The sequence below is a fragment of the Meriones unguiculatus genome, chromosome 8 (assembly GCF_030254825.1).
Source record: "Meriones unguiculatus strain TT.TT164.6M chromosome 8, Bangor_MerUng_6.1, whole genome shotgun sequence".
Taxonomy (NCBI): Eukaryota; Metazoa; Chordata; class Mammalia; order Rodentia; family Muridae; genus Meriones; species Meriones unguiculatus.
Genome location: NC_083356.1, coordinates 11,443,109 through 11,469,386, shown reverse-complemented (window position 1 = coordinate 11,469,386; position 26,278 = coordinate 11,443,109). Strand labels below are relative to the sequence as shown.

At 39.2% G+C, this 26,278-nt stretch overlaps 1 protein-coding gene and 1 non-coding gene across 3 annotated transcripts in view; both read right to left on the bottom strand.

The window, feature by feature from the left end:
- Positions 1-8,413: 8,413 nt before the first annotated feature.
- LOC132656086 (U6 spliceosomal RNA) lies at positions 8,414-8,521 on the bottom strand. Its single transcript, XR_009594029.1, has one exon. It is a non-coding gene; the product is annotated as a U6 spliceosomal RNA (small nuclear RNA).
- A 5,396-nt stretch (positions 8,522-13,917) lies between these two features.
- The window catches only part of Abcd2 (ATP binding cassette subfamily D member 2), a 40,503-nt gene continuing 28,142 nt past the window's right edge, over positions 13,918-26,278 (bottom strand). For both annotated transcript variants that reach the window (XM_021657287.2, XM_060388796.1), the window contains exons 8-10: positions 23,212-23,296; positions 20,148-20,273; positions 13,918-17,497 (exon numbers count right to left, since the gene is read on the bottom strand). In XM_021657287.2, coding sequence (XP_021512962.2) covers positions 17,263-17,497; positions 20,148-20,273; positions 23,212-23,296 — 446 coding nt within the window. In that variant the 3' untranslated portion in view covers positions 13,918-17,262. The remainder of the gene's footprint in view (positions 17,498-20,147; positions 20,274-23,211; positions 23,297-26,278) is intronic.

The following is a 26,278-nucleotide window of genomic DNA, read 5'->3' as shown; positions in this document are numbered from 1 at the left end:
TTCTTCTGGTCCTGCCTACTTGGTGTTCTGTATGCTTTTTGTACTTGAATAGTGATCTTTTTTTGTTTTTGTTTTTGTTTTTTGGAGATTTTCTTTTATGATTTTGTAGAAAATATTTTTTTGTGTCTTTGATATGGTTTTCTTCTTGTTTTATATCGATTATTTGTAGATTTGGTCTTTTAAAAAATTGTGTCAGCTTTATTTGTATCTTTTCTTCTTTGTTAAATTCCATTTTCATGTCTTGTTTTCACTATTTCATTCAACTTTTTCTTTGTGTTTTAATGGTTATCACTCAGGAATCTGTCCATATCCTCTTTGCATTCCTTGACCATATTAAAATTGATGTTTTGTAATCATTGTTCTCTGTATTAGCTAAGTGACTTTTCTCAGAGAACATGCCAGTGGGGGTGATAACTTGTGAATGAGACATGTTGGCTTGTTGTTATTTGTGTTGTTTTGGTTTGTAATTGGGCCTATGCATCTGGAATTAGGTTGTCAGTAATGTTTCTTGGTGTGGATAACTAGTCTCCTTTCTGTAGATTGGTTTGGGGACCATCCTGTGTTGGTTTGTGAATGGAGTGTCTGGAGTGGCCTCAGCTCATCAGCCAGACTTTATGTTGCTTGAGCACTGGGTGAGGTGATAGAAGGGCTGCCTGGCAGGCAGGGAGAGAGGGCATGGTTCTGGTGGGACTGCAAGGCAGGGTGGTGGTCAGGGCAATTCACTAATGACTATTGATAGATTTGGGGAGAAGATGAATCACAGTGTGTATATCAACTGCTCAGGCCACCAGGCTCCAGTGGATAGTGCAAACCCGTGGTGGAGCTCACAGGCCTCTTCACATTCAGTGGGTCACAAAACAAAACAAAAACAGAAGATGAATGAGAAAGAGAGAGAAGGGGAAAGAGAGAAAAAAATGAGGAAGAGAGAGACTGGGAGGTCTGGGGTAAGACTTGTCAGCATGCAATTCATACCTATAAAAAAATTATCTATGAACAAATTCAATTAATAAAAATAAGTATTTTTAAAAGCTAAAAATTAAAAAAACTGCCTGAAAATAATTTGCTATTAACATCCTATCAATTTAAATATCTTCCAATATATTCTCATGCTTGAGTTATATTTTAAGAAAAATCACACACAAATTTTCTATGAAATGATATTTAAAACTAGGCACTTTATTTATTTTTAATTTTTATTAATTACACTTTATTCACTTTGTATCCCCCCATAAGCCCCTCCCTCCTCCCTTCCAGATTCCACCTTCCCTCCCTCTTCTTCACAAATGCCCCTCCCCAAGTCCACTGATAGGGGAGGTCCTCTTCTCCTTCCTTCTGATCTTAGTCTATCAGATCACTTCAGGAGTGGCTGCATTGTCATCTTCTGTGGCCTGGTAAGACTGCTTCCCCCTCAGCGGGAGGTTGATCAAAGAGCAGGCCAATCAGATTATGTCAGAGGCAGTCCCTCTTCCCATTATTATGGAACCCACTTGGGCACTGAACTGCCATGGGTTACATCTGTGCAGGGGTTCTAGGTTATCTCCATGAATAGTCCTTGGTTGAAGTATGAGTCTCTGGGAAGTTCCCTGTGTTCAAATTTTCTGGTTCTATTGCTCTCCTTGAAAACTAGGCACTTTTATGAACACGAAATAAGCCAAAATCTAATTTTAACTGAAGCTAATAAGCATGCTGATAGATTTTTTTTTAAGCTTAAAAATGAGTTTTCTTGAGACACCCAAGCCCCCAAGCCAGAGAGGAGGGTAGGGGGAATAGGTTTTACCATGATGAATAAACTTGTGATGGAGAGATGGGAAAACAGTATTGACTGAGCGGCAGATGCCAGAGGCCTTGAACCAGACCAACGACTGATTGGAATGAGCATTTGCAAGCAAACTGGGTGAAAGGGGTATACTGTGAGTGACACAGCGCAGCTCCCAAAGCTGCCATGATGAAGAGGCAGAAGCAGAGTGGTACAAGTATTGGAACTGGAGACACAACAGCTGTGACTGATTGGGTGTGATCAGAGGCCTCACTCCCCTGCTGTCTTGCCTTCACCATCATGGTAGTCTGTACCCAGAACCGCCCCCCACCCCCCCCAAAAAATAATAATCCTTCCTCAAGTTCCTTCTGTTAGGACAATGAAAACAGTAACTGCTGAGGTGCTACCTGCTTCTTTTTTTCATGGAGACTGTGTTGTTCTTGTCACTGACAGCCACATTGCCTTTATGGCTTTTGTTGTGTGACCCCACCCATTGCCTGGGTTTTGGAATCACTTAATGTTTTTACCTGCTACTTTCTCTGCCACATCATGACTCAGTCATTCATTTACTTAACTGACAACTCTTTCAACTATGTCTCATAAACAGGATCTTCAAAATCAGTTCAGTGTTCTTAGAGTTTGGAATTTGCTTACCCACTCTCTTTACATAACTTTTGACTGTGAACATTCATGCTGATTTATCTGTGCTGGGCATTGGCAGCTTCCACTGCTCGAACTTGATGCCACTTGAGAGACAGGGAGCTCGATGTACTTTTCATTTCCCAAGTGCAAACTCTAAGTCACATGTTTTCTAGCTCAGGAAAGCAAAGCCGAGTGTGGATTGTAGGCTGATTAGTTCAGGAGATAAGCATCAATGGTGCGCAGAGAACAGACATTAAAACCATTACAATTAATGAGCCATACTTGTATTTCTTCCTTAGCATAAACCCTTGCTGTAGGCTTTGATGAACTGTTGGATAGCATTTTCCTTCACTATGTGATCTGTTGAATCATTTGCCTGCAAAATGTTGAAAGATACTTGAAGAGGTAGCAATTGATTGACAAAAGTCAGGTAAATATAGCACAATTTATTCAACTTTTGAAGCCCTGGTTCCATGACCTTAGGTAAAGTGTTGTCATGAAGAAGGATGGAGGCATTTCTGTTGAACAGTGTCAACAGATAATTTTCAAATCGTCTCATCTATTTGTGGAGCACACTTCTAGATGGTGTGGCTTCTCTGGGATCCAGAAAAGTGCAGTGGATTTGAGTGGCAGCAGACTGCAATGACCATAAAGTGTGTTTGTGTGTGTGTGTGTGTGTGTGTGTGTGTGTGTGCACAAGTGTAGCTCTGAGAAGTGCTTTGGATCTCCTCAGCTACTGAGAAATTTGCCACCAGTATACAATTCACTTTTCGTTGTATGTCACAATATGATCAAGAAACTATTCATTATTGCATAATAGAAGAGGACAACAGTTCAAATGATGATTTTTCTTTAAATGTTTGGTCAGCTCATGAGGTAGCCTTTGTTCTCCTACCTTTCCAACTTGTTTCAAAGGCCAAACCACTGTCCTCTCCCGTGGGATTGGCTTCGATCAGTGCTCCGAAATGGTTGTCAACTTCTGACAGCTACCACTTTTCTCCTCACCTTCAAGCCTCTTGCCTCTTTTGAGACTTCCTGAACTGCCAGCACACTGCCTGTTCCTAGGCAGTTTCCCAGCCAAATATATTCCTGAGGGTGCCACTTGTCTTCATTGTTTATGACTTGTTTTGCACTCAAATAAGATGCTTGCTCAGGTTTGTCTGTTGTCTAAGGTCATTTCCATAATATAAAGCAACAATAAAACTGAGGGAGGAGATATAATTTTCTTCAGTGGTACAGTCACTGATATGCTGCTCTTGTTTCATGAAGTAGCCACCCGCCCTTGGTTGGACAAGATTTTAATTAAACTCTGGACCATTAACAAAAAGAAGACAGGAAAGTAGGAGGAGGACTTGTTCAGGAGAAGGGTTTCCTTGGGAGAGTGGTGGAGGTGAGAGGGGAAAATGGGGATGAAAGCACCTATTCATTTTATAAATGAGTGTTGATCAGTATTTTCAGAATTTAAGAGGAACACAAATGAGTAATTAGCAGAAATAAAGCAGGAAATGTCCATAACAACGATGTAAACTAAAGTACCTTCATTGAAAATGCATCTCAATATTACATGGCAAACTTCAGCCTTGCAAAACTGGGAACTAGTTTCAGGCAAATCTCCTAGCTGATAGCGAGCTTCCAAGAATTGTCTCTCCAGGGAGACTGGAGTAGAACTTAGGAAGAAAAGAAAATTCCAGCTATGGTCATTGTTAGGGATATACAGACTTTTAAAAACGAATCTGGAGAGGAGCTAGGGAAGCTTCCCCGTGGGACTGAAGACACACCGATCAGAAGAAAGAATTAGGAAGGCAGGGTGGTGGCAGAATGGCTCCCGCTAGGCAGAGTGGAGCACTCGGGGGCCATGCCCACCTCAAGCAAGGAAGTGTCCTGAGCAGAAAAACTGAGCGAGGGAAGGAATTTGCAAGCGGCAGATATTGCATGCCCGCTTAGAGATTTCAGTTTTTCCTATGAGCTGTGGAATACTGAGAAAGGCCACAAGCTTAGAGTTGAGGTGGAGAATGCCTCTCTGGGTGCTTTGATTAGAGAAATGTATGCAGTTGTCATCAATTATAAAGAGCTACACTTCAGCATCTTTATCACAATTTTAAGGACTTTTCAACAGATTCTTGGCTGGAACGGGGTTTTAGTGGGTTTTTTTGGGGGGGGGAGGCGTGACATAGAAGCCTTCAATGTTTCCCATCCATAGTCATCAAAAGATGACACTGCAAAAGATGCCTGTAACAGCCCACAGCATGGTTTAGGGCAGCAGCATAGATCACCAGCATCAACCAGCCTGGTTTCCTGTGGCAGCATGGACCTCAGAAGTCTTTTGAGGAGACTTAACTCGGAAAATTAACCGTTTTTCATCTTGGCTATCTTGTTGTTGCTCAGGGTCAGGATGCTCATGTAATCGAGCACCGAGTCTGTGGCAGGACCTGTGCGAGCTCCAGGCGCCTTGCTGTATACCATCCCGTTCTTGGTGCTGGCCGCCCGGAGGCAGCTTCAACCATTCTGTCTGAAATCTTCAGCGGCCCCAAGCTTTCTTCCCCACAGCAGCTGCAGGGGCAGCTCCGTGTCCCAGGCTGGGCTGGGGTACTGCTCTTGCTGGCGTGCTCCTATACTGGTCGCCAGCAATGCATCTCTAGCTTTCCTTCTCCCGGTCGCATGCACTGCTCAGTTTGCCATCTTTTTTCCCCATCTTCTAGTTCACTATTCTTATAACCCTAAACTATGATTATTTAATAGTAAATTAAATAGTGTTAATAGTGTTTATGTTTATTTGTGTTCACGTATACAGTGAGTTACTACATAATTGTGGAAACAAACAAAACTATGCATCTAACTTGGGTGAACCCCAGGGAAATGAAATAATCTAGAAATAACAACACAACGAATACAGTATGATCCTTTTGCTATGAATCCAAAAGCGTACAAAACTGGTATGTTGTCTGAAATCAGGACAATGGCTGCATTAGAAGTGAAGTCATAGTTTAGTTACAGGAGGCCTAATGACGTGGGTTTCTGCAGTCCGGAGTTCTCAACCTCTGTGGTAGTTAACTTGATGTTGGATTTGTGATAGTGAATTGATCTCAAGTGGAAGGTTTTCGTTTGTTTGTTTGTTTCTGTTGCAGTTTTCACTCTCTGTTACTCTCACATAGCATTAAAAATCTGTTAAGAACACGTCAGTGGAGGTACTGAAAAAGGATCAATGGCAGATGTGTCATTAGGAGGAACCAAATGTTACTTTAACTTGACAGTGAATCTGGAAAGAAGCAGATATATTCAAAAGTTATGGTATAGAAGGCAAGAGAAGCAGGGGTTTTTGTTTGTTTGTTTGTTTGTTTGTTTGTTTTTGATGAATGAGATGCCAAAGATAATGCCTAGCAGCAACTGATGTATGTAGGAAAAGAAGTAGTTCCCTGAGAAATAAGGGCAATGTATGGAAGGAATGAGCTGACAATGGAAATAAAAGGTCTGCCAATGGCCTGCCATGAGAAGAGAAGAAAGGGTGTCTTTGTTGTACTTGTTCACAGAGCAGGGAGTGGTTGCAAAGAAAGGAAGGATGTTGTAAGAGTTTTGGTGTCTTAAAAAACCCAGTTATGTTATGTGAATATGTTTTTGTTTTAATCCCAGGTGTGGGATATGGGGCTGCTGCTTCCGTTTGTCCACAGCTATTAACTACGATTGTCTCATGTTCTGGCAAGGGCGTGATTTGTGCCAGCTACAGATAGTTGAAATCTGAGCACTCGTGAGAGGGTATAAATGTCAGAACCTCAAGAGGGCCTGTGGCAGCAGCTGCTTTCCTGCTGCTGCTGCTGCTGGTTCATCCTGCTGCTGTGTTTGCTTTTGCTGTACTGCTGGATATCCTGACCACGAAGATTGGACTTGCCCCATGGAACTACGTCCCTAAACAGCAGGAAGTAGTCTAAAGAGACTTACTCTGTCCCTATCTCCTCTAACCGTCTTTTTCTCCTACCTAGTGTTGGGGGGTTGGAAGGGTGGATAAGGGCTGGAAGGGAGGTAGAGGTATAAAAACCCTAATAAAATTGATTTTAAAATACAGGCCAACAGAAGAACACTTGAGCAAAAGGAATGTGGTGGGATTGCCCGTGGTGCTGGGAGTTCCTTTGAGATTGGTCATTCTGAGTTTGTAGCAGCCCCCGGAGGACTTGCTCAGCAGGCACCCAGCTGCTACTGTGGGGGTGTAAAGAGAGGCGGTGATCTGGATTGTGGGTGTTTGAGATTTTGCCAAGTGGGCCTGGGAAATAGCATGTTCAAGGTAGTATACTGAGTCAGAATGCATAAAGAAGAGGGTGAAACCATACACAAAGGAGTGTGCCTATTGGGAGGCTAACACAGAAGGATTGTGGGTCTCATTCCAGGCTGAGCTACACAGGAAGACCCTGTCTCAAAAGAAAGCAAAACAAAACCCCAAGATGATGATGTGTGAAAGTCCAATTCTCTGAGAATAAAGTGGATAATAAATAGGTACATGCTCCAGAGTTCTTCTGGAAAATGAACTTTCACTTGAGAAGGTGAGAGGTCAAAGTCTCCTTAATGAGCATCTTCCCCTACTGTTGTAACCACAACCACATGAGGACATTTCCTAGCTCCATTCCTATCATCTTCTTCTCTCCCTCCTCCCCGAGCCCCTTTCTCTTTTTCATACCCTCTCCCCCGTGCAGAGAATGTGGAAGGTATAACCGTGAAGTGGACGCACTAATCGTGTTGTTAGGGTCCCTGGAAGATTTGAGTAATGGTTCAGCTCTGTGCAGCTGTTGTATTACAGATAATTTCAGATTTCTGTTCCAAATACAGCAAGTCCACTCAACTCCAGCAATGCACTGAATTGCACACATGAAGGAGGGTTAGAAAGACATGGGTAGAGAAGAAAAGTGAAAGCAGGCTCCCTGAGGTGATGCCTTCTAGCTCTCAGAAGACAGGGTGAGGAGAAACACGGAAGAAGGTTGAGGAACAGAGTGGAACAAGACCAATGTTGGAGAGCTGAGGACCCAGGGCTGACCCAGAAGACTTCCAGTCTTAGGCTCCTCCCATTTCAAAGGGAAAAAGCTGTTTCTTTCCTTCCTCAATGTCTTGGTTTACCGCCTCTCCTGGATGTTTAAGTCTTTGTACTAGCCAGTGAATGAACTCTGTAATCCCCTGGACAATCCCATCATTCTATTTATGTTTGGAGTCTTGGAACAACAACAAAGAAAGCAGCTTTATCTTTGGCTTGTACCATCTCTTTCTCTTGCTACTACCCCATGAACTTACTCATTCAGCCTTCTCATCATTATTTAGTCCACAAACACGAGGACAAGGACTCACACATTGACCTCTGTCCTCCAGCAACTCACATTTGGGCGATTTCAATCCAAAGGGATTTCTGGTTGCCCAGAATTATCCTCCTGTCCTTCATGACTTCATAAAACACAATGATTCCCTGGGTGATTCTGATTAGATTTTTTCTTTCTTTTGACACCAGTCATTCTAGTACATGTGCCATTGGCAATAGCTATACGTACTCTCTCCTAGCATTTTGTAAGTCTCAGTATATTTAATCCTCACATCTAAAGAGTCTAAAACCTGAGGCACAGAAAAGCAAGCTCAGTAGTGTACTCGGCCTGAGGTTATAAGACTTTAGAATCTCAGCTGTGGTCAGAGGCAGGAGAGAGGGCTGTGTTTCTAATGCACTCAGCTGTTAGTTAAATCTATTTCTGCTTTAATTTCTTACCAGTGGGAGTTAGCCATCATTATTTGTTGTTCAGATAGTATTAAACTTTATGCAAATATCAAGAAAGTAGAAATTTGTACATATCTCTAACTTCACTTACAAAGACTTCCTGGATGGTCAGTGGGATCTATGAAAGTAACAGGACATATAAATTCCTGTGCCTTGTCCTCATGAAATAAGGAATGTGGAGAACCGCTCAATGAAGCAGAAGGAAGAATGTGCACTTTAGGATTTGGGGGCTGGGAGGAGAGAGAATGCAAATGGAACTAAATAACTTAAATAGAATATAAAATCTGTTTTCTGTTGTATCCGAGAATTAGATGGTATCTTTGCACCAGGGACATGTGAATTTTCTCTGTATTGTTGCAATTTTAGCATATGTACTGCTGAAGTAAGCAAAACCATTTGTAGCACTTTTATAAGAGCATCCAAATTGAAAATATATATATATCAAAAGCAGTAGACTAATTCTTAATGTACAGATGAGGAGGAAAAAGTGTTTGAAACAGGAAGTATAGAATACCAAGAGCCTCAGTGTTCTGTTGACAAAAGGAAAAGAAAGGAAGCGTGAACTCTGTCACCAGTGGTATTATTCATCCTCACCTTCATTTTCATGCTTTTTTTTCATAAACCTTTATTGCCACATTTTAATTCATTCTTGCACTCACCTATTCATACACTATTGAACAAGCACTTTTTAGGTGTCTCCTACCTGGAATGTGTTTTTCTATGTGTAATGAGTATTGCAGTTGATAATAGTTTGGTTATCATCTAAAAGAAAGGAGAAGGGAGATGAGAATGTGTTACCTTTTTTTTGAAATGTTGGTCACTGAGGTCCCACAGACCTCCAAAAGGTACAGGGACAAGCATGCCGATTGTGATGAGCAGAGTCACTGGCCTGTGGGTTGCTTGGCAATTGGGATGTCCTCGTGAGGTTTACCTTTCGAATGTGTGCTGTTTGTTCATACTGACATTCCTTACAATAACATACTATTATAAAGATTATGGTAATCTCATGTAACCAGGCATCTCATCAAAACAAGACAGTAGGTGACTCCAAGGAAACTGTAAGGCAGCTGCACATAGAACTTAGAGAAATCGTGACAGCATGCATAAGCCTTTGGCAAGCTCAAGCCAGACCAAAAAACACGGACAGGGTAGGAGGGCATAAAATACCAACCCTAGCAGGTAAGGAGATATTGAAAACTGGATGGTGTTGGGAGAAAAAAAGAGTTGGTCTACTTAGTAGACTGACCACACTTTTATGGAAGACCACATGCCCAAGAGGAGGTAGGGCAGTAAAAACTAATCGATCGCTGAAAAATAAGAGCACACAAAGTTCCGAGGCAAAAAGGAAGAGTGAATGTTGGGGGAGCTACAGGAGGGGTGAAGGTGGTTAAAATGCATTGTATGAGGTAGTCAAAGAACTAATAAAAATGAGAACGTGATAGGCATAGCAGTTAAGAATGAATGAAAAAGATAAATAAAAATTAATACATAACATAAAAAAAATAAAATTGGATGATTTGTTGACAAGGGACTGGTTGGGGACTGTTTTAGACATGATAAGCAAATGATTAAATGAATGAATGAATTATCAAAATGTATAATTGGTAAACAAATAAATGAAAGTCTTCTGCAAGCCAGACAAAAAAAAGAGAAAAGAACATATAAAAAAGGATTTGGAACTGTTTAAACCTAGAATATGATTTTGAAAGATGAAAATGCTGAAAGGACATTCTTGAATAAAGAAATAAAAGTAGTAAATAAACTAAAAGAATAATAATCAGAGTAAAAATAACACCAACATGCCCAACAAAGGAAATGTGGAACAGAAGGATAGAGTAGGAATAAGGAAGAAATCTACCTAGAAAGAGCAGAAATTAGTTGTAGCCCAAGAATCATGGACCATGAATACCATGAAACATGTTCTAATTTTCTAAAAGGTTATTTAAGCAGTGATTTGAAAAGACACTTCTCCAAAGATTATATACAAGTGGAAAATAGTATACCCCAAAAGTTAAGCATTTATGTGTCTTAGAATGTCTATTAAAAGAAAGAAAAAAACCACCCAGAGTTGAAAAAACTGTGGGGCAAATGGTAGCCTTGTGCATTCCTAGTGGGAACATTAAATTCTGTAGTACCATGTTGGTATGAAGCTGAGTGCACTGCCCCCATTCTGCATAAGAATCAAAAGGAAGAAGCAACTCAAAAGCAAAATATGTTCTCATGTCATTCATCCATAAAAAGGGATGGATCCTATAAAATGCTACAATATGGGTGACTCTAAAGCATATTTCATTATGCTAAGTGAAATAAGTTAAGTGATAAATGACAAATACTGTATATCCCATTTATATGAGGCATCCAGTGTGGTCACAGTCATAGAAACACAAGGTAAAATGGTGGTTAGTTTTTATGAACTTGATACAAACTATAGTCACCTGGGAAGAGGAAAGCTCAACACAGGAATCCCCTCCATCAGATTGACCAGTGAGTATGTCTAAGGAGTGTTGTCCTGATTGCTGGCTGATGTAGCAGGTAGACCTGAGCTGTGTAAGAAAAACAGCGGAGCAAAGCAGAGGGAGCAAGAGCAAAGCAGAGGGAGCAAGCAAGTAAACAGCATTCCTCTATGATCTCTGCTTCGGTTCCTGCCTCAGATACCATCAATGATAGACTAACAGACAGATAAACAAAAACAAAAACAAAAAAACCCCACCATTTTCTTCCCCCCCCCCGTTGGTTTTGATTAGTGTTTTATCATGACAATAACCTTACTAGAATAGAAGAAGTTAACTGGAGCCGTGTTGAAAGATAAAATGAAGTTGTTTAATAAATCGAGAGGCTTGGATATTTTCTGACCAAAAGGCTTTACAGATCTGTTTTACAGTGATGTGAATTTACTTAACACTGCCATACGCAAACACGCACACAAAGCTAATGATAAATGCGGGGTTTTTTTTGTTGTTGTTGTTTGTTTGTTTTTTGTTTTTTACCATAGTAAAGACAGAATTCTTCAGTTACTTACATCTTCAAACTTTACAATGCCGTGTACGAAACTTCTAAGAGAACATTTGTGTGTATATGTGGACATGCACCAGTGTACATAGGCTCCAGGAAAATGCCAATGATTGAATTTACGCCAGCCTTGGTTAAACCTGGTCCACGTAGATCTTGGAAACATGTTCCATGCAGAATGTAAGGTAGTCTAGATGTAGGGACTCTGAAATCATCACCGGTTTCTGTCATCCTGCAGTTACCAGCATTTGTATGCTGAAAAGCATCCCATTGAGTCAGCTTCCCAGTACAACGTCTCCTATAGGACTTCTCCTAACCCTCCCTATTGGGAGAACTGAGATAGCTCTGGCATATTGTTTACATCTACAAAATGAACTGTGTTTGACATATACCATTGTCTCCTGTTTTACATGGATTAAGCTAAGTATGCTTTAACAGTAAAGACCACAAAAATTACTTAGTATTTAATAGTATGTTATTGTTTCATTGTGATATAACCTATTTTTAGATATTAAATCACTGATGAGTACTTAATCGTCTTGTCTTAGTTAGGGTTCTATTGCTGTGAAGGGACACTGTGACCGTGGTAATTCCCTTATAATGGAAAACATTTAATTGGGGCTTGCTTACAGCTACAGAGACTTAGTCCATTGTCCTCATGGAGGGAAGCGAGACAGCACATAGGCAGACATGGTAGCTAAGGGTTCTACACCCAGATCTGCAGGCAGCAGGAAGAGAGAGACCCTGGAACTGGCTTGGGCTCTTGAAACCCCAAAGCCCACCTGTGGTGACATACTTCCTCTGACAAGGCCATACCTCTGAAAACTTTCTGGAGCAATGGCACTCCCTGATGACCAAGTTTTCAAATATATGAGCCTGTGTGACCATTCTTACTCAAACCATCCCCGCACCTTATCAATTATACTGAGAAATAATTACTGAGATTTTTTTCAAGTACTTTTAAATGTGTTTAACTTTGTTTCAATTTTTCATTGTTATTGTAGAAACAGGCTCATACTAGAAAACACTGGCTGAAACTCACTATTTAGCCTGGGGAGGCCTCTAACTTGCAGTGATCCTTTGCCTGGGCCTCTCAGTGCTGGGATCCCAGCCTATGACACTATGCCTAGCTATTTGCTCTTGTAGTTACTGCATTTGCATTTTACAGTTTTCACACTCTAGTTATCTATATTTTGTGTTGATAGGAAACACATGCTTTTGAATGGACAAAATTGGCTCATTTTAGACATTCTTAAGTTTAAATAATTTCTCCGGTTTTGATGTAATATGCTACATGCAGGAGAGCTCCTATTGGCAAAGTAGGTTACAACCGTACAGATTGGTTTTTACGGAGCTTTGTAGTTTAATCTCATTGGAGGAAAGGAAGAGTATGATCGTATAGTGTAATGAAGGGCACTTGCTTTGAGAATATAATTATTGCTTACCAGTTATAACAAAGCGGTCTGAGAAGAACATATAAGTTTATTACAACGCAAATATTTTATTTACATGCAACTACAGCATCTCACAGGTTTACAATTGTTTAATTCATCGACCAAAGTGTTTCAGACATGATGTTGGGGCAGTCTGTCTTGTTTGTCTCTGAATTGCCAGCATAGTAGCTGGTACCATGCAAGTATCAATAAGCTTATTTATTTTATTTTATTTTTATGTGTATGGGTATTTTGCCTTCATGTTGGTCTGTTCACGCTTGTGTTCCTGATTTGCTTGGGGGTGAGGAAAGAGGACATTGGATCCCTAGAACTGCAGTTATAGGCTATTGAGAGTTACTGCAGGAGTGTTGGGATGGAACTGGGTCTTCTGGAAGAGCAGCCAGTGCTCTCAACAGCTGAACCATCTCTCCGGTTAATTCGTCTTCTGAAGACGTTCTAACTGGTTGGGAGATTTATTCCTTAGAACATTTAAAAAGTTGTTTCATGTCATCCGCCTTCCACAGAAGCACGTTCTTAATGTATAATGGAAATATTAAAATTATAATGTTACATAAATTCCCCAAAGCCAGCGATGATGGACAATGCCCTAGAACGACTGAGCAGAGATGCATTGCTGCACAGACTTGCCCACTGAGTACTGCTAGCTTCAAGCAATACTAAAGCAGCTCCAGTCTCGCATTGAGTGGCATGAACTCCTCAACCTCTCTGGGCTCTCTCACTGATGTTAGAGTTTAACTTAGGCCGGAGATTTGCCAGCTGGGCACATGGGTGAACAGACTGATGTGAGCAGGAGCGGAGAGTTGGCCATGTGGTGGGCCATAGTGCAAGATTGGTCAGGTTAGGCTAAAACCTGGCTCTTGATCTTCCCAGGTAAAGATTTAAATAGCCTAAGCTTTAAATATTAAAAAGCCTCTGTATCGTCATTTGCACCACACTGACAAGTACAAAAGCCTGGCTATGGGCACACAATTGCAGAAATTATCCGCAGCTGCAAAGCCTTGCTTCTGCTACGGCAAATAACCATGTCAGCTGCCGAAGACAGTCTGAAGCGGCCACACATCCCTACACCTGGGATTAACACAAAAGCACATTCTTATAACATTTCTGTGGGGTTTTTTGTTTGTTTGTTTTTGAAGAAACCAAAATTCGAGAATTCCCAAAATGTTACTACACTGCATTTACCACAAAGACGCTTTTCTTGTTCACGTTTATCAATGCAGCTGAGGCTGATAGGAGGACAATTGCTTCTGAAAGTTTTGCATTAAAATGGTGAGACCCTCCCCCCTTTGTATCAGGTAATCAGAAAAGTCACCAGAAGATACAAGAAGAAGATATGTGTTTTTAATTTTTAATCAGAGAACTTTCATGTGGCAATATTCAAAGTTTACATGCAAACTCTCAGCCTTTACCTGTGGGACAGAAGCGCTGTGAGGTGCCGGATGTGTGGGCAATTTGCTCATCAAGTATTTATCTCAGAAGCATCTCTTTAAATAAATAATTTAATATTTGTCACCACATTTAATACATCTTGAAGCACAGAACTTCCCCTGGGCTTCAGTCCTAAACTATAACAAGGTTTTAGACTACATAGTCAAAAAAAAGAAAAAAAAGAAGAAAAAATATTCCAAACATGGAGATAAGCTACTCCTTTCACAAACATACACTTTTTCTTGGGATTACTGCTTCAAATAAAAACCAACACATGTGTTTATTCCTTTATTGATACCCGAAAAATTTGGGACAAAAGTCAAATTACCATCAAAAGAAAACTGTTCCTGGGTAAACAAAGAGTTTGTGCTGGGTTTGTTTTCAAGTTATATCTTCAACTTGGTTGTGATTTAAGAGAGTTTTCAAGATTATCCCACCTATAAGAGTGAACACAGCTTCAGACTCATGCTCGGCATACCACAGCATGCTGCAGAGACAGAATGTCACATTTATATGGAACGCAGCTTATAATTTAACCCCCCAGGTAATCAAGCTCCATAAATTTACATCGTTTCTGAGGGAAAGAAAAGTAGTTTGACAACTGAGGCTATACTTCATTTTCCTTATTATTCTCTGTTCTGGCCAAAGAAGGAGAGGTCTCAGTAGAGCTCAAGTTTTCACAAGTGCACCTGCCTCTTCAGACAGTGGCATCTAACACAACTTCACATCAGATTCTCCCTCCAGGACAGAGGATATTTGGTCTCAGAAAAAGCAATTTAGGAAATAAGTAGTTATACCCCACCTCAAAAAAAAAAAATCAAGAAAACAAAAACAAAAACAAAAGGCTGCTGAAAAACAGCTGGTTTGTCCTGAAACTTTAACATTTAAATTTCGCGACTAGAGTCTTAGAATAGAATTTTAAACACCGCGGAACCCTGTCCACTATGTCATGAGTCTTCTCTGTTTCCCTTCAGCTCACTGGTAACATTTATTAAATAAGGTCCAATTACAAATCTACTATCGGTGTTGGCATTCCTTGCGAAGCTTATGTAAGCCATCCAGTCTTAGATGGTTTTATTTTAAATTATGAAAACTATAGTTTCAAGCGTGAACTTTCAATTTTCCTCTTGTGCCTTTCAAAGCCGATGGAAAACACTTATTCCAAATGTTTCCCCTCTTAGCACTATAACCTGGCTAACTGCTCACATGGTTGTTAAAGATTAGTGAACTGTTTCTTAAAAAAAATCAAGTGCCAGTTTCTGGTTCCATACTTTTTCTAAACAAAGTCTTTAATTCTTGCCCCACATTTTCAGTAAGAAGTAGTAGGAGCGGACAGATAAAAAAAAGTAATAATTATGATCTTATATCACATTGTTTCATGTGAGGTAACCACCTTACATTCATTGGTAATTCAAATTACCTAAACTTTGTGGACTCGAAAATGTGGAAATGCTGTAATTTTTTACAGCAATCTTTGTGAATGACTTCCAGGTAGCCTGTCTCCTAAATAGTCTACTACAAGTTAGAATCTGCTAGAATGCTGCCTAAACACGTAACCAAAATCCTAAACCACTGAAACTGTTCATCTCAGCTTTTCATATACATCATCCTGCCTGAGAAAGGACGAGGTGAGAGCGCCAGTTACAGCTTTCATTCTCCAGTGCACACACACGCATGAGATGTATTCCACAGGCCGTATTCACATAGACGGATTCTCATCTTATTCAGCAATATGAAGCTCACCAGAGGCACAACGTACTGCCTTTCTTAGCGCTGAAGCTGCAGACACTTAGGTGGATGTGTGCGCATAGCGTCAGTGTGCCCACTCTCTAGGTTCATTTTAAATCAAAGACCAATGACCGTTCCACTTCCTACCCAATTTTGCAAATACTAATTAAATAATAATAACATTAACATTGCCAATTTGCAGTATCTTTACTGTCTCTCAGATGTATTTATTTTTAACGCTATGTTGTATGGGTGTTTTGTCTGCATATATGAGCACTGCACGCATGCAGAGCCCTTGGAAGCCAGAGGTGGGTGTCGGATCCTCTGAAACTGGAACTAGACACGGTTATAAGCTACCATGTAGGTGCTGGCAATAAAACCCAGGTCTCCTACAAGAGAAGCAAGTGTCTTTTCTCTACTCTGCATACAATTTCATTTCGGGCCACCTTCCTGGCCCATCTCCCCTTTTTTAAAATTTTTATTGACACTATATCCCAGTTAAATTTAAGGGGCAATAGTGATAACAGCACTGATTCAGAGAGTCATGAGAACTTCATTTGATCTCTACATCTCTTCCAAAATAAATCAGAAAATTAAAAATAAATCTGAGGGTCCATTTTCTCAGAAGCAAATGAGCAAAAATGAACTGACTCAAAAGATTGCTTCAAAGACAGAGTAAAATGAAATGAATGTGGGAACAAAACAGTGATTTCTAGCATCCATATTTAGGGTTGCAATCAAGTTTTTTAAATGCTTTTTTGGGCACCAAACAAGCAATATTTCTGGATAGAAATTGTGGTAGCTATCTACAGAATCAAGCAGCAGCCAGGACAAGCATTGCTCAGATCCTCTTCCGTATGGGCAATTCTCTTTTTAAAAAATAAAAGTGTTTTTTTCTTAAACAAACACATACAATTCTTACTAATGTTAATTTTTTGTGTCTGTATTAAGATATTAAAAGTCTAAATTTTTTTTTTAAATACAGTACTTTATACTTGTCTAGCCAGGCTTGTTTTCAACCACTGTCATTAAAATACATTTTTCATATTGAAATTATTTATCAAACTGTTATTTTGTACCCAGTTTTAGTTGGCCACTAGAAACGCTGATTATGGCTTTCACATGTTGCCTCTACAGTTCGTTGTATGCGGGCTGAAGTAACAATCAACACTCTAATTCTGCACACCTGACATCAACCCAGGTGCTGTCCTTATTGTTTTGCTTTGGGGCTCTCTCCCACAAGATGAACCTCAGACCACACACATTCACCTAGTCCTAGAAAGTCCTGTCTTACGGGTGAGTTAGCCTTTCACTGGACACTAATCACGACTAATGTTGACTAACGCGTTTGGTTTTCTCTCTTTCAAAAAGTTGCCACATATTTTCCTTGATGCTAAAATCATACAAAATACTTTTTCGCTGGCTTGCCTTCTCTGCACTTAGCTTAACATACTGCATGCAGTAAAGAGAGATTCTCTGGCTTCACCTAGAAGTTAACTTAAAATAAGTCAAGATAAATTAGGACGTCTCGTCTCATCTTCATTTTGGATTGTTTTCAGCACCGAGTCTTCTCCCAGAATTTTACATAGTTCGTTGAGCCTCTGCTGCATTTTGGGAATTCCAGCAAGCTGAGACTCTAACTTTTGCTTTTCTTCACTCAGTGTTAAACGAATAGCAGTGTCCAGCTGTTCAAAGCGCCAACCTCCTTCGCCATCAAATTGTAATAAATGAGTGTGGTATTTCCTGCATAATTAAAATGAAGTATTATTAGTCACAACCTTAAAAGCCACTCCAGTTACTGAGTTTTCTAACTGATGTTTAAAGACAAATTTTGGGAGAGGAGGCTATTTAACATTTGAATTCAAATGTTAACTCAGATAAACAGTGTTACAAGTCCAAAGTCTTTAATCTCTAAGAAATTCCTTGATGTTACTGAATTTATTTCATATTTCAAGTACATGTAATTTACAAAGGAAGACTATTCTTGTATTAATTTATCCTCATAATCCAGTATGTCTTCTGGATAAATAATAAAGCATCCTTAGGATGGAGGTGAAGAAAGGAAACTGAGGAAAGATAGTAAAATTTAAAAGATCACACAGAGAAAAACTAAAGTAAAGAAAACCCCAAAGCAACTTATTTATACATAACACTATCCTCTGGGATGAATTCTATGTAAGTATAACCTCCTCAGTCATAATAATTTAGAATCATTTTTTACACGTCTGCCCCTAGGAATCTTTCAGAGACATTCTCTTATTGCCACATAGATTCATTCTTCTTTCATGGTTCAACTACCTAAGAATGCCATAGAGGTACAGAATTGAAAGACGGAAGGCAATCCATCTCATAAGCGGAACCAAGGCCACCAGCAGAGGACTTGTGGCATGGGTAGAGACAGTTTGGCTGTCACAGTTGTTCCCATCATGAGCCTTCTGTGCTTGGTCACTTAGCTTAACAGGCTCATGTTCTCAAATTTCCTGTCTCCCTTCAGTTTTTCATGTTATTTCAAGTAATTCTTATTTATTATGAGTTGCCAGCCTTTTCAATCAGTTTCTATCTTATATGTGGATGTTAGCTGCTAAGCCTTCAATAAGCCTGTAATCCTCATAACCACAGAGGTTAGGTAGGGAGTAAGTTATCCGTGGGGAGGGAAGGAACACCCCAGAAAGAAGAATTAGAATAGATAGTTCTGGATGGATGGAAGAGCTGGAATGAGGATTAAATAGAGAAGGCAGGGAAGAGGGAAGTATCGCAGGGGATACAGAAAGGTACAGGAAAAATTAGGGAACATTTGAGAGATATGGGAAGCTGTTACTGTAGACATTTCTTAAAATACATACACATATATGAAAGAAATACGAATGGTATCACCAAATAATGATGGAGGCCAAGCCCCAACATCGACATCACTTGCCACCAAGTGAAACCTCCAGCTCCAGATGGGATACATCTAACTGAGTTGTTATCCAGAGGTACCGCATGGGAAACCCAAACAACTCCAGTCATGTCTATTGGTTGCTTTCCATAAACTGACAGTAATGCCCAGTTGCTGAAGACAACACCTACATAACTCATTAACCATGAAGAAGTCCAGTTAGTCCGTACCTGGAGCAGTTATCACTACTGACAAGTGTTCCTAGTGCTGGAAAGTGCTCTGCACATCACCATAGGAGAAAGGTAAATACCAGCCCAGCTATAAGCCCTGCTATGTACAATGATGAACTTCCTCCGTGATAGGTTGGTGCAAGAGTGGTACAAAAGTTATGAGAATAACCAACCACTTTCTGCTGATTGGATTTAAGGTCCACTCCATGATATGGAACCCATACCCAATGCTGCTTGGTTGTTCAAGGATCTAAGGCTAGAAAGGTCATGATGTAGGGAAAACCAAAAACTACTTTTCTGCTAAAGGAACTAGAAAAAAAAGAACTCCTAATAACTCTGCTATATTCACAAATCAGTGTCTTGATCAGCTATTATCAGAGAAGCTTCCTCTTGCAGTAGCTGGAATAAATACCGAGATTCATAGCTGGACATGTGGAGAGTAAGATACCTTGTAACACTCTATCCTATATGGGCTGTCGCCATCAAATTCTTCTACCTGAGAGGTAAGGGAACCCTGTAGAAAAGGATGCTGAAAGACTTTAAGAGCCAGAGGCAAAGGAGGCCTCTGAGGGTACTATAGGACTGATGCACACTGAACTCAGAGACCGTGGCAGCGTGCACAGGGCCTGCATATGAGGTCTAAGCCAGGTAAGTTTCCAGTGCGGAGAGGAAAAGCATCACAATCCTTCACCCATAACTTAGTAGCTATCTCCAGTCAAGAACTTCTCTCAAAGGAAAAAAACAAAACAAAACTTTTCTCCCATGGAGTCTCACTGGGGATATAAAATACACTTTAAGACAAGCCAACACAAACCAAATTCAGCGGCATTTCTGGACGTTTTTCTGTCTCATAATGCCTTGTCTGGGTATTTTATTCTTAAACTTGACTGGTCTTTTGCTTATATATTATTGTTTATAATTCTGTGGATTAATGGGAACTATAAAGTTATAGCATTTTAAATTTTTTCCTGGATTTTACAGAAAATGTTTAAAGAATTATGTAACCAAATACCAGGTCATAATCTTTCATGGTACCTTCTAGTATTATGCAAAATATTTTTACTTTAGATCAACCGCCTGATTCTCTTGTAGCTTTTCAAAATGACTAGAAGGTGATGTTCATTTTCACAGAACTTATTAAAGTTCCAATATGCCAGGGGGAGCTAAGACAGATAGATAAAAAACAAATGAAATGCTTTATACTCTACACAGAAAAATTTAGCATAGTTATCCTTTAAGAAGAACAGACAAAACATCCATCTCAGAGGATGCTAGAAGTACCTACCACAGAGAAGGCCTGTGTGTTATGGAGAGTAAGGAAATTCCAGCCCCTATAGCAGCCTGAAATATCTTTCCTTCAACATCAATGCTCACGGCACTGGTACATTCATCCAGCAATGCATACTTTGGTCTGGAAAAAAAAAATACAGTTAAGTGAGTGAACTGTCTCTGGAATTGGGTCTGTCTTTAAACAATAGTTGTATTCTGACAACTTTGGAGGCTTTAAGGAGAATGTGACATTGTTTGTGGTAGGAAGTGATGAAGCAAAAAGCAGCTGTTCTTTTTTTCCTGCTTGGCCAGCAACCCAGCCTAGCTTAGTTAACACAACTAAAGCCAACATGGAGACCATCATTTGATGTTTTCATTTTAATTTTGAAAATCAGTTTTCAAGTTTTTAGGGCCGTTTCCACTATTATATTATTTTTTTATTTATCGATTTTTAATTTTTTGAGATCATAATATAAATATATAATTTTCCCTCTTCCCCTTTCCCTCCGAGACCTCCCATGTACCTCACCTTGTTCTCTTTCAAATTCATGGCTACCAACATCAAATCAGTAGAAATTTCTCATTTTATATAAATAATTCTTTATCATTGTAAGTTACTGTCTCACCTGTGTTTGCTTACTAACAGGATCCTGTTACCTATTCTGAAGATGATGGTAACTCTGTCCTTGTCTTCCTTGATAACACAGAACTGACTTGATCTTCAGTCATTATTATTTTATACACAGTACATTTTACAATCACAAATACCAGTTATTCTAAACAACAGATCCTTGAAATATTGGGTTAAAATCCTTTCTTGGTGTCTCTTGCTGTTATTGAAAGGCTCATCTTATTAACACTAAGACACAGGGAACTGGTCACACTTGCAGTCTGCGGCATCATGCTTCATAGGCTGTGTTGCTGATCATATTACTGAGTATTTACGGATGAAACCCAAGCCAGTTCACAGAGAGGAGCTAACAGCTGGTCATAAATGTCAAGCTACAGTTTGCCCTTGAGTCTCACCAGAGCCAGCAGTATTTCAAAGCACAACATGAAAAATGCAGAGTTGGAAAAATTTGGCTCATTTTTTTTTAAAAAAAGTACATTCTAGTATCAGACTAACAATGTAACTTTATTATAAGTACTACACATATTAAGGCATTGTTAAGACAACCAATTATGTCACTAAAAATCACAGCTATACACAAAATTGCATAGTATATGATTTCATCTACGTGAGATTGTAAAGAAGATAAACCAATAAGAAAAGAAAGGGCATATGTAGAACATGGCCAAAAAGCGGATTGAGAGCCCTTTCCAGGGTAATAAAATTACCATCTTGGTTGAGATGTTGGTTGAGATGAACATTGTGTTACCTGATGTACTTATATTTATAAAAGCTTTCTGAATTATACACTTAGTATATAGTTATTATGATAATGACAATAAACTCTGGCTAAGTATCATATGCTAACAATGAGAAGCTTATGATAGCATATGGAACTAGAGAAGGGATATAAATTATAAATTATGAAACACATGAAAACAATTGAGACTATAGCCAACTATTGTACTAAGACTGGGAAGAAATTTATTCAACATGTTAACAATGTTTTGACAGCTAACAAGGTGGGAGATTTTAATTCTTTTCATTTATCTGTGTATTCTAAATTAATATGCAATTATGGTATATTCTCTTAAGGATAAACAATATACGCTATAATCTTATAAAAAGCTTGCACCTAGCTCTAACCAATCATTTTTTATTCTAATTGCCTGCTTTTAAGAAAAATGGAAATTAGCAGAGTAAGATTACAAGCAAACAGACCAACCTAAAATTATGCAGCATTCTAAATAACAAAAGTAAGTGGTTTAAAATGTACGATGGAAAAAAAAAATTGGCTCAGCTGGTAAATGAGCTTTCTGCTGGCAAACCTGACGGCAGGAATTTGATACTAGAACTCACAAGATGGAAGGAGAGAAATTATTTCCTGCAAATTGTTCTCTGATATGCAGACGAGACATAAATGCACAGATACTCACATGCACACATAAACACATGTACATATACACACTAAAAAGATAGATGGTTATATAGATAATAGATGATTGATAAACAGATGATGACAGATAATTGATAGGGAGATGGATAGATGATATCTAAAGATATCTATAGATACATAGATAGGTAGATAGATAATAAATAGGTAGCTACAATGTAATGTAATGTATACAGAGTATGATTATTTATAATATATTTCAGAGATTCTGATTTAGATCCAATTTAACAGTTCAGAGAAATTTTCAAATGTATAGCTACTGGTTTAACCACTTATGTACTTATGTGTTCTTCACATTTTAAAACTAGTAAAAATACTATTTTAAATTTTAGAACACAAAAATTTAATCTGGAACTCCGAACATCACTCTAAGGTTACTCAACATGCAAAGTAGCTAAAAACTAAAACACTTGGAGAATCTAATACAATAAAAGTAAGCAAACCCCAAAGTAAAAATTCCACAGACCTGTAGTAAGATAGCCTTTAAACATGCCATTCGATCCCTCTGTCTTCTATCCTTGTTTCAACATGTTTCACTGATTTATTTACTTACTGTTGTTCACTTGTTGAGTGTGTGTGTGGCGTGGTACGTGCGGAAGGCAGAGGACAATGCGCAGCGGCTGCTGAGCCTCTCTGTCCACCTTATGGATCAGGGGCAGAAGTTCTCAACCTATGGGCTGTGATCCCCTGGTGAGTCACACATTAGACATCCTGCCTATCCGATATTTACATCACGATTCACAACAGTAGCAAAATTATAGTTATGAAGTAGCAACAGAATCATTTTATAGTTGGGGGTCAGCCCAACACGAGGAGCTATATTAAAGGGTCGCAGCATTAGGAAGGTTGAGAACCGCTGATCTGGGTAATCCAACTCAGGTTGAGGCTGCTGGAAGGCCCTTTTACCCACTGAGCCATCTCTCCAGTCTCCTAGCCAGGTGTCATTTAACCTAACAGGAGCCTACTGAATCCTGCTGAGTGGTAAGGATGGTCGTTTCCTGAAAGCGGCAGACTTACTTATGGTAAAACATCCGTGCCATACCCATTCTCTGCTTTTCCCCTCCTGAGAGGACATCTTTCCAGTCCATGACAGCATCCCATCCTAAAAAATAAAAATAAATAAATAAAAAACAAAGCGAAATAAAATCAAGAAAAGCATACAGCTTACGGAAACTTTGCTGATTTGTTATCCCTGCTATTCCAGACAAGCAGTTCCCGGCCTGCTTTGATTGAAAATCAGGAGGGTCTTGTATTTTGTAGACTATGTGAATGGACTCACGTACCATATGCATGAGTATTTTATTTTAAATATGACATTTTTTTAAGGAGTAGTAACTCCTTACACCGATAGACATCTCCAAAGAGTTGTAAACACCGGTGCTCGATAAAATCTATTTCTTCCCTAGTCTGTAAGAGTTGATACGTATATGCTGATTTTTGAGGGTGGTGGGAGACAAGATCTAATAATCTGAAGAGGACAGTCGCCAGCCCCCAAACAGTGTGGGAGGAACGTAAGTTAATCAGCTCCCACGTGCCCCGTGATCTACTCAAGTCTTTCCATTCTCCCACAGCGCCCAGGATAGTTGCTTCTTCATTTGCATTTTACAAGGGGGTGATTCAAAATTCATGGAGCAATAGAAGCTTCTGAGCTTACAGTTACCGATCAGAGCTGGGGTCTGTGCTTAGGTTTATTAAAGTTTTCGCAGTTTATGCGGTCCATCTCTTAAAACGTCTTAATTAATAATCACGTAATATTAATTTATAAAGCAAGCATATATGCATATGTCGTAATAGGAAAATAATATATGAAAAATTTAAATGACCCTAAGTTTCAGAATGGCAGATATTATGGCTGCACCCCTGAAAATGTGCAGACATGTGCCAGACATACAACTGGGAGTGGAATTATGAGTTTTCTTTACTTTTTTTTTTTTTATTTTTCGGGACAGGGTTTCTCTGTATAGCCCTGGCTGTCCTAGAACTCACACTGTAAACCATGCTGGCCTTAAAATCACAGAGCTGCGTGCTGGGATTAAAGGTATGAACCACCAAAGCCCTGCCTGAGTTTTATTTTTCAAGTTAACACTTTTGTAATATTTGAATTTTTTTATGACCATCTTACATCATCAACCAGAAAAGATTACTTAAGAAGAAATCCACATTTTTACTTTTGAGACTCCAAGTTTCAGAGAAGAAAAATGACTGTCCAAACTTGACAAATACCGAAGGCAATATTTCCACATCTTCAGGGTCCAGGGTTTAACTTTTGCCTGGAGAAGGGCCATGCTCCATGCTCTGTCCTTCTCCCTCAGCAGCCTTTCATCATTACTGAAATTTCTGAGTAAGCTTGGCTTTAGGTTACAAGAAGAAGTAGAATCTTTATCGTTTTATTACCCTTTATTGTTTTATTATTAGGTCAATTACTTAATTCTTTTGCTAATTAAAAGAAAGAATATGAATTTGTCTTTTCACATTTAAAAGATCAGAACCTAAGACAGAATAACGTATGTTGTTAAGCCAGAATTCATCTTTATGTTACTGTTTTGTTTTTTTTTTTTCCTTTAGGAAGTACTATGATGTTTACTGCATGTTTTAGAAAGTATAAATTAACTAGCCACAGTAAAACATGCTTGGGGGCCAGCCTGGGCTACACTGTAACACTCTGTCTCAAAAACAAAACAAAACAAAACAAATCCTGAAGTTGTAAATAAGAAACTAAACAAAGCAGGGAGTTGAAAATTAGAGAGAAAAGGATGGAAAGGCTATTTTTAAAGATACATCTTAATTATTTTTCAAATTTGAATAATGTGAAAGTGTTCCCTATTCCTAAATTTAAAAAGGAAATACAATAAAAGTAATATATTTAAAATAATGCAGGGTGTGGGTTGGTTCTAAGAGGAGTTAGGGGAGGTGAAAGAGAGCAGGGAGAAGAAAACATAATACCAGGACTAGAGACATGATCCCGTGGTTGGAGACATACACTGCTCTTGCAGAGGAGCTGTTTGGTTTCCAGCGCCCATGGAAGTCATGTGGCTTACAACCACCTGGAATCTCAGCTGCAAGGGGTCCAACACTCCCTGCTGACCTCCCCAGGCACCTGTGCTCATGTGCCCTCACCTCACTACATACATCCACAAAACTAGAAATAAATCTTTAAAAAAAACGATCAGTATAGTAGTATCTAAAGCAAAAGACTTTGCCATTATTTCCCATTGACAACATCAAGTTGTACTCTTCAGAGGGACTTCTGTTCATTTTTTGAGTAATCTTCTAGAAATTATTTAAAAATAGATTTTTATAAGGCTATATTGCAAAAAGAACCCCTCAAAATGCCAGCTTGCTTCTGAGAAAAAAAAATGTTCAAGTAATAGTTTCCCATGACCAGATTGTATAACATTTATGAAATGGAAGTGATGACTTGAGGAATGACTCTAAATTGCATCACTATGAAGCTGTTTGTTCCCTGAACTAAGAACAAGGCATGAGAGAAGTTTTTTTCAGCCAAAGGAAAAGTTAAGTTTTATGTATTTTCATTAATACATACTTAGTCCCCTTTGTTCTCACTAAATCCTGAGGGCTCCATCCGCATCCTTAGCAACAGCTGTAAGCCCAATGCCCATTTACTGAGACCAAGACAGCTAGCAAGAAAATCATTTCCCCGCTCCTTGAAGATGTATAAACTTCTCAGGTGTGTCTCTTTGTATCCATTCTCCTCTTTTCTGTTTTGAAACCTGTTTATTAGAATGAAATGTAGCTTTTACCTCCATTCTTGTCTAAGCAAAGAATCAGCTGATGTGAATAAATCTCATAGGCTTCTTCCCAAGAAAACCATACACTAGTAAGTGGAAGTATTTCTGTGCATTGCATAGAGGCTTCACTTTTAGAGATTAAGTCAAACTAGTTTCTTAGCGAAGGTGTATATATGTGGAAATACACAATAGCTCTTAGGCCTAAAAAGCTAGGGAACATAGAGCCCATCAGAACAGAGGCCATGCCTAGTGTGGAACCCTGTCTTTCAAACTTAAATGTGTAGTTTGATTCTGTTCTGCTAGTTGTTATGGGAACAACCATGAGGGAAGCACCC